This window comes from Larus michahellis, chromosome 1 (assembly GCF_964199755.1).
Source record: "Larus michahellis chromosome 1, bLarMic1.1, whole genome shotgun sequence".
Taxonomy (NCBI): Eukaryota; Metazoa; Chordata; class Aves; order Charadriiformes; family Laridae; genus Larus; species Larus michahellis.
Window position 1 is genome coordinate 41,913,953 of NC_133896.1, and position 9,346 is coordinate 41,923,298.

Here is a 9,346-nt window from a genome sequence, read left to right on the forward strand (position 1 = left end):
AACTGCTCGCACTCGCATCAACTCAGCATCACAGCATTTCCTGAATGAATCATTTTTCAAAGTGCAAGTATAGCTGGGGACAAAATTCCAAATTTTGCCCTTGATATCTCTTTGCCCTGGATGTATCTTTATATTTAGGTTGTTGGCTGCCAGAGCCACCATAGCCAAGACATTACACACACAGACAGGAGATGAGCAGCTTCTTTTCCACATTCCAGTGATCAGAGTCCCAGTACCCATGCTGGCCTACTTGTGAGAGACCCCAGCTCAGTTCTGTCTTCCAAACTGGGAAGATTAGGTTTAAACAAAAAATCCCCGTTGCAAAAGCAAGGCCATGGGTCTACCTATTATAAAGAACAGCTATTTTCCTTCCCACTTGTCTTTTCGCCACTGTTTTGTGCGAGACCCAAGCCTCAAGCTCCATGTGCTGCAAAGTTCCATCTAAAAACGGGACGGCGAGCGGCACGTGGGCAGCAGGACGTACTGGCTGTACGCTCCCTTGCATGGGGCTCCCACCCCAGCACGGAGCCTGGCACAGCCTTTGCCCCACTGAAGCCACGTGCGGTTTCATCCTGCTGCTGCAAAGAGATGGGAAGAGCAAAGGAGAGGGAAGAGCATACGCTGCTGCATCCAGGGAGCAAAAATGAGCTCAGCAAGAATTCTCCCCTGCTCAGTTTAATCTATGCTTGGTCTCCAGGAGAGTAAACAGAACCAACACAGAGCCCTTAAAGTTCAAAACATTCGCAGCACTGTCATTTAACTATCTACTTCAGCAGCTCTAAGGAAACACCACAGAAAATGGTTCATTAAAAAAACTGTACGTCCCTGGGGCTTAGGGGGAAAAAAACCCCAACATTACAACACGGTTATCTTTCAAACAAAAAAGCCTGAAAGTCAAGAAGTAAAAGCTAAACAAGTGCTGCATTTTATTTTAAGGACATCCAAAAATCTAGATATTTAACTCCTGACGATCAAACCACGTTGAGTTGTCCACATTTATCTTAGGGCATATGCCCATGAATTTCGTATGACAAATGCAAAACACTGATATATAAATACAGCCTTCAGGTACTTTTTTGCACGTCTGTAAACTCTAAAATCAGTTTAAGAAGATAATTTGCAATAGTTCAAGCTGTTCTGAAAATGACAAAAACACTTTTTCACCCTCCCAGATCCACTTTTGTTTTCTATTGTTTACTTTTTATACAAGTGTTAGAACTGTATAGCCATATTCTCTGAGAAAAAAGGTGCGCAAAGCACCAGCAGTGAGCCCATGCGGCAAGTTACAATTCAGATATGGACTCTAAGCGAACGAATCCTTTGCTTCATCTTGCCTACAGGAATACGAGTAGGCTTTCTTGATTTTCCAGTTCAAGTAAATAAATGTCTAACCAACAATCCTTGAGATTTGTCAACCATAACAACTGAAAAAGATTAAACACAATGCGAAGCCTTTTCGCCCCACAACAGAGGGACGAGACTCCCTGAAGTCTGTTAAGAATTTTACTATAGATAGGGATTTACTGCAAAAGCTACGGGTCCCAAATTAAAGAAGCACACTTTCATGGGAAGTATATATAATTTAAGGCCAGGCTGCCACCAAGCTGAGCTATGTTTTGCTGCACTGCAACTCAGGCAACCACGCAGTTAACTGATACTGCCAGAAAACAATCACTTTTTCATAGGGTGCTTTCAGCTAGATCAGGTTCTGGAGATGAAATGCCAGTGTAAGGCCACCAGCCCCACGCTTGTTTTTAACTTTTTAAACAACAGGAACATCTATGCCAGTCCTCTGTAGTGAAAGGTGTCTTGTCCTGTCCAGATGAGAACTAAGGACTCTCCTTCCCCCAATACACTCACACTCCTTTCCTGGCTACAGTCAGTCTCCTCCTTACTGGCTTGTAGCTCTGCAGACTCCGCTGGTGACTCATTCGTGGGATCGTACTGTGAAAACAGGCATTTAAACTCCAGTATTGCAGTGCCTCCTGGTGAAATCAGTCCTTTCACTATGTGAGAGGCCTGAACTGCTGTGGGAGGGTTTTTAGTACAAAAGGGTCATCCTGTGAACATTCCAAGCACCGAAGAATTATTAACAACTATGTAGGCCTTGTAAGTTTGAAGGTTATGTGAAAACACTGTTGCGGTGTTAGAAATGCTGAGACAAACAAGATACGAGAAAGTGTGCCGAACGCAGCGTGCGAAATGCGGAACTTCGCCCAGGATATAGGAGGGGTGATTGTTCGTGTGGACAGATGTTTTAAGCCAATTATAATATGTTGCTTACCGCATGCACAGCTCCTGCAACCAATCAGCAGATTGTCGGCGTGTGATGCGGAATCAGAACGTCTATAATAACTGAGCTATCTGTGCAATAAACTGGCATTAATCTGATCATATTGGTCGTTGTGTTATTGTCCGAGCCTTCCGCCGTCGACAAACTACCGGACTGGTACTGAATTTAGGTCACCCCCATACACTGTCACCTGCTAAAACACCAGTTGGTGTTTCTAGAAAGCTTTTCATAGTGCTAGTAGTATCACTAACCCCATTAGCTCAGCGCAACGTCCGAGACAGACGTTTGTGACTTATTGATCATGTTCTCAGTGAAGTATCTGCTGAAGTAGCATTTTCCTGATTGATTCTGCAGGTAAACTGCCATTTATGAACAATGCAATCCCTAAAAGGATTGAGAGTGGTTTTTTCCGTAACAATTAAGTACCAAGAAGCGATCACGTAACTGAAAGGCACACTGAGGCTAACGTTGCCCCCTAGCCTAAGGGCATGCATCTTAGCTACTTCTCAACATACACGTACTAGCTATTTAACCACATATATCCTAAATTCTTATTTATATATGCAAAAGAGAAAACAGCTGTGTTTTCACTTACTAGTTTCAAATAAAAGGTCACTAACCTAAAAGCAGCGAGTTGCAGTGTCCTAGCATAATCATTTCCACTGCATGTGCAAAAGGACTCCAACACAATCAGGAAATTGATGTGGCCCTACCACATCCTGATCATTACATTTGTTTCTTTAATTTCAGATGTATGAAATTAGCAACATCTACTCTTCCTGTGAACTTTATTTCATCACAATTTGGCTTTTCAGGGAACTAAAAACCTCTATAAACTTCCTTTAAAAAAGGGGAAGTGCCTCAAAAAACAAAAGGCAAAAAAAAGAAAAAAAGAAAAAAGAGGAACACAATTTTTTAGACTTTCTTGCAAGCAAGAAATAAACTAAGAATATATTTTTAAAAAGATAACAAGACTTTATGCTTTCCCTGCAGCACATGCCATGTGGAAAGATACTTGCTTAGTACCACATTCTGTCTAAAAGCCTCCAGGATAATGCTAATAAATGACAGTTTATTAATGGCATTCAATTAAGATTATGGTTTGTTGCATCCTCACATGAAGCTGTGAGCTTCTTTCCTGGAAAACATGATGTAGGTTGTGCAGCAGCAGACTAATCCAAGGATTTAAGAACAATGTATTAAAATAGTTTATTAACACTAAGACAAAACACGCAAAAAATAATCAGCTTTTACAGAAAGAAAAGCATAATACAGTAATAAATCTTGCCTGTTTTGCAACAGTTATTACTGAGGCTGCATATAGCCTGGCAGTCTTTCACACAAGAACTACCTTCAACTCTCACCAAGTTCTCTGACCCTAGTGTTTAACAACCTGCATCAAACTCCTAAATGGTTCTATGATGAAACCTTCCCTTTAGGCAGATGGATATTATCCAAACACACTCTCTTACTTTCTCAAAAAACACAGCAGGGCACATTTTCTTCATCAGCCTTGGCAGTTTTGCACAGCTGCTTCAGGTCCACTAATTAAAGTGTACTTAGGAAAAGAGAATGATCTTTCTGCCTAGTCTTTTCTTGTCCAGATTATACTGACAGCAAGAAGTCTCAAATCTTCCATGTGTGAAAATGTTCATTAATGTGGGAGAAAAGTGAACATCTCAGGTGGTGAATTACTTCTTTTTCTTTTTTTTCTTTTCATCTGCTGACATTTTTAATTTGACTTCTTCCTCAGGAAGTGCTCCTAATTTCTTCTTCTTTGCATTCTTTACCTTTTCCTTGATGGCTTCAATATCAATTTTTTTCTCAGTGGAGGCTACACAGTAAAAAAACACAAGTATTATCTACCAACCTCTTTCAGCAGACTTCAAAGGAGAACATTCGTGTAAGAAATCCTGTACAACTGCATTTGAACACAGATGCCACACTCTGTACACATACAATTATCACCCATGTCTGAGACCACAGGTGTACTCTGAAATTAATACATACACACTCTCTTGGACATAGGCCCATTGGCTTGGTTGGTCTCACATAAGAAGAGAATAAATTAATTATTGAGTTCTTATATCCAGAGAAGCTTTTATGGTATTTTGTCTTTTTGCATGTATTTGAGATACGCTACAGTCAATAGCAGGATTATTGAAAATTTACTGCCATCACAAAACAGTACTGCATCAATGATGCAGGACACTTTTGCTTTTCGAGAAACATGAACTTTTCAGTTCATAAGAAACTCTGCAATATATAGTGTAATAGCATGTAGGTAGTATATCTAACACAAAACATACATAGTCTATGTCATACAATGAATGCATATGTAGTATAATCAATGAATCCAAGAAAACAATACTTGTTTCTCTAGTGAGTAAAAACCAAATCATCTGAGAACACAAGTTCTTGCTCTGCATATAGGATGGTTTCACTTAAAACTTTTAGAAAAGCTATTTATCCTTTCTTATACCAATTCTGTGGCATAAGTTTCCAAGTGAGTATTGCTTCTGGGCTTCTTAACAGAAATGCCATTTGAGTGCATAAGTTATGGCAGCTTCACTACAAGACCGAAAGCCAAAAACTGATGTAGTCATAACAACAAATTGAGACAGCCATCCCAGGATCTCCATCAGGAAAATACTGTCCTTTTATAAGTACACTTATAGGCTGCATGATCCTTCTACTGTCCCTGGCAACTTCAGGCACAGATCTAACCACTAGGATTTTTTTATGACCTTTTTATTTCCTATAGCTGTACCTCTGCAAAATCACTCAGCCTAGGAATCAACAGCAAAAGGTTTTAGAACAGGAAAAAAATAGATGGTTACCTTTCTTTGTTTTCACAACTGTCTTTTCTTTTGGTGGGATAAAAGCTTTATTTCTTTCTTCTTGTCTTCTCTTGACTGCATCTGCTTGCTTTGCCTAAAGGTGCCAACAAAAAGGTCAAGTATCAGCACAGCACAGCAAAAGGGGCAAAAAAATTAAAAATATATCCAGGTCAGCAGTCAAATGCTTTTTAACTGAACAGTAGGTTACAACAACTTTACCTTTATCTCTTGCACTTGCTTTCGTTTCTTCTGTCTTTCTTTCAAGAAGTATTCACCACTTGCCAATTCTTTATCAATCTGCATAAGACAAGTACCAAGAAGCTTTAGATAATGAAGCATTATATGCCAGACGTATAGTATCAACAAATCAGAATTTGACAGAAAAGGCCTCCTCTTGTTAGCAAGAACAAGATTTCAAGTCATGCTATATCCCTGCATAACCAAATAAAGTTTCAGCTGACCTGGCTTTCTGGCTGTGGAGGTGGGAACGGTGTGTACTCCTTCTTAGTATTTTTCTTCTTTGGCTCCTTGCGTTTTTTCAAGTTCTTCCGCTTGAACTTAGGCAAAAACCTTTCCCAACTTTGAGACCTCAGTTCAGGATCTTTTGATAATTCCCTTTTGATCATCAGAGTCTTCAGTAGTTTTAGAATGTCACAAAGAAGTTATTAAAAAAAAATAGTATTACAGTAGTAGCCAAGATCTCCAAACTACAAGTTTTACTAAACTTTCTTACATTAAATATGCTACATCTGAACCTTCCATCTCTCACTTCAGTAAGAGTAGTTTAATTACAAACAGTAGAACCAAAAAGATACAAACGTCTCAAAATGGGTACAGAATGCACTGGAGAAGGTGCCTCAATTTAAATGAGCAAGTATCAAGCAAACAATCAAAGAGAGGAAAGCTTACACACACTTTCCCTCTGATGTTTTCTCTGATACTGATATTATGGCAATATATCCTGGTCAAATGGAGGATACCAAAGTCAGTTGTTTTTTCTTCAAAGCAGCACTCTACAGAAATTCTCAAAATCAGATTACCGCACAGAAACATGTGAATTATTAACATACAACTGTCTGAAAAGAAACAGTGCTTTCTTGTAAACAAAGATGCACAGTGGACCACGCTAACCTTAATGTTATATATGGGATGTATATTCTTCATTGTGTCCAGAACAACTTTTCTAACCTGTATGTAATTAATTAAAAAAAAAAAAAAAAAAGAAGAAAACAGATAACTCAGCAAGTGTTTCATATTCTAATCAATTAAAATACCAGGTATACTATCATGCTTCCTTTCCCCCCAATCCCCAAAAGTAGGTAGATATAAAGAGCTAACACACATGGCTAATGCACAGCACTTCAGAAATATCAATAACAACATCACGTTTCTAATCCACTCCAGCACGCTCCACAAACATTACTTTTATGTTACCATAGATTTTATGGTGTCATGAGAAACTCTTGCTTTTGACAAGCATTCTTCTTCTACATAGTTACTAAAAAATATTAGGTGTTCCTTAAGATTATGTATCATTAAATCTGCACCTTTTTACTCTTACACCTCTTATCCAAAACTACAAAAAAGTCTTTCTAAAATAAATGAAAAGAGGTATTTCGCAAATACTTTTTTACTTCCAAGACAGAAAGATCTCAGACCCTAAACAAAATTCAGCAGCTAAGATTCTAAGACTATGAACATTCATGCAAATGTAGCTTACTAACAAACAGATGAAAAGTCAGTGAGATACTCTTGAGCTTGACAGATTTTGCCTTTCGTCTGCCCTCGAGCTGGGCAGAGAACCATGCTACACAAACCACTCATCTGCCTTCCCTTACCTCTTTCAGGCCACTAAAGGGTCCAAGAGCTGAAACAGTGTTGCCTTGCACCATAATATAACAGTTAGTTAACAGTTCCAGGGCCTACACCAAAAAAAGAAAAGAAGTGTAAACTGAAGACCTGATGCAAATCTGGGTCTAAGAATTTTCTGGTTACCACACCTATTGGAAATACCTTCAGAGTAGATCCTTTTGGCCCAAGAAGTCGTCCTCTTCTTTTTATAAAAGTGTCTCTCTTCCTCACCAGAGAGCCTATTTTAATGATGTCACATGCAATGTCATCCTGAAGGATACGAACTGCCTAAAGAGAAAAGATGCAGGCAACATCATCTGAATGCAAATGTATTATTCAGTAGAGTCAAAAGAATACTGCAGTTTATTCTTCTCACTTTCAGATATATTTACTTTAAATAAATATTTTACTTTGACTCACTTGAAGATCCCACGTTTTGAGAACATACTATTTCACAAGTATTATGACAGAATTTGATACAAGCTTCCAGGATTTAATACAGACCTGTTCAAATGGAACGCTTCTTGCCAGAAGTTTTATTAAATCTCTAGCCCTGATAATTGCATACGGATCAAAAGTCTTCTTAGTGGTTGTGACAGTCATGCTTCCTTCAATTAGATCCAGCGTTGCATTCACAAACTGCAATATTTAAAAAGAAACAGTGAATCAATCTCTAAATAAAAACCACAGAATTCATCTTTGGCAGCAAGCAGCTAACAAACAGAATGCTATGTATTGATGCACATCCATTTTCCAAATTTCCTAAAGTGACTTTCAGTTTGAGGAAATTAACATGCAGACACACACACAAAAGACTGAATACATGTGTCACAAGGCCCAAACTACCACCTCCCCCCTCTCCTTCAATTCAGCGCAACAAAGTTGGGAGCGTCTGGATGAGGAGACACTGCTGGAGAGAGCTTTGCTGGCAGCATCTGTAGAGAACTACAAGCCCGGCTGCAGAGGCCTTCACTGATTTCGATGACAATAAAAAAATGACACTACCAATTCTAAATGCAAGCACAGTAGAAATATACACAAATACAGTTATCAGAAAAGCAACTTGCACAATTTTTATAAGCTTAAGTAACATCTGTATCTTCCAAAAGATAAAGCATAGTATCACAATCAGTAAGTATGCATACATGTTCACCCAAGGCTTTCTGGACGAGTGGCCAGCACTCTCTCAAGTACGCTTCTCTGTATTTGGGGAACAATGTTGCAAAACTGCTTTCTTCCAGCAGCCCTTTAGGATTATCTTCTCTTGTAAAGGCTGGCTCTTTCCATCCATCTGGCACAGTGAGAAGTTCAGATTCATCAACTGTTATAGGTATGAAAAGAAAAAAAAAAGTTGTTTTTTTCCTCCTCTTTCATCAGTGGCTATTACTTCTCATCCCTGTTTGACTACAAAATCTACAATAAACAAATGCAGGGACACAAAGTTCTGGTTAATGCTCTGTTGAATGCACTTGGCATATCTTCTGACCTTAAAGAAGTTACTGCTTTAAGTTATTTATTTTAAAAAAAATTAGTTCCACAACTGAGATATGCATTGTGGTCAGGATATTATAGGAGAACAAGACATACCAGGCCGAGGCAAGCAACCAGAGCACTGCGAGGACAGAAGCACCACCACAAGCACCCACCTCGCACCCAACAGCCGCCTCTATCCTACCCCATCGCCGGAGGCCGGAAAGCAGCCTGCCTTCCCTCACGCTGCCCTCCGCTCACACGACATCGCGGCCGAGCTCCTCAGCCCCAGGTTGTCTGAGGAATCCGGCGGGACAGCAGGCCCGGGGCCACGGGGAGGGTGACCCTCATCCCGAGGGCCTCCCGGACCAGCTGGCTGCCAGCCCCGCACGGACCCTCAACCCACCCCCACCTGTCGCCGCTTTCTTTTTGTTTCTGTTTTTTTGCTTCTCTTTTTGCTTCGCCCCGGCCTCTGCCTCGGCCACCTCAGGAGGATCCGCCATGTCTCGCCGCGCGCCGACAGCGCTCACCCGGCACCGGAAGCGCCGCGAGCCGGAAGGGGGCGGGTGCGCGGTGCACGCTGGGAGCTGTAGTCCCGGAGGGGAAAGGCTGCGGCAGGCTGCCGAGGGCTAGAGAGTGGCCCAGCCGTTTGTGTTCAGAACAACATGCGGTTTCTTATGGGGTTGTCCTTCCCTGGGAGCGCAGGGGTGAAAATAAAGCCAGTGCGAGCAGACAGGGATGCCTGCTGTGCCTCCCAACGAGGGGCAGGGCCGGCCTCTGCTGTGGGGGTCTTGTGCCACCGGTGTTGCAGGCCGCGCGTCGGCTACGAAGGCCTTCTTGCTGCTTGCGAGCACGGAGAAGTCCCACAGCGCTCCATCTGCATTACTTTATC

The 9,346-nt window shown here is 41.0% G+C and overlaps 1 protein-coding gene across 2 annotated transcripts; it reads right to left on the reverse strand.

Annotated features, from left to right (window-relative positions):
* Positions 1 to 3,477: 3,477 nt before the first annotated feature.
* KRR1 (KRR1 small subunit processome component homolog) lies at positions 3,478 to 9,003 on the reverse strand. 2 transcript variants are annotated; one of them, XM_074573521.1, is made up of 10 exons: positions 8,867 to 9,003; positions 8,130 to 8,305; positions 7,489 to 7,623; positions 7,147 to 7,272; positions 6,972 to 7,055; positions 6,265 to 6,321; positions 5,595 to 5,765; positions 5,353 to 5,430; positions 5,134 to 5,227; positions 3,478 to 4,127 (listed from the first exon to the last, which is right to left on the reverse strand). In XM_074573521.1, exons 1-10 carry the CDS (start codon positions 8,955 to 8,957, stop codon positions 3,985 to 3,987), a joined length of 1,155 nt encoding a protein of 384 aa, XP_074429622.1. In that variant the 5' UTR covers positions 8,958 to 9,003; the 3' UTR covers positions 3,478 to 3,984. The 2 variants fall into 2 exon arrangements, with proteins under 2 accessions (XP_074429622.1, XP_074429618.1); XM_074573517.1 differs by having other exon boundaries at positions 8,861 to 8,986.
* Positions 9,004 to 9,346: the final 343 nt, after the last annotated feature.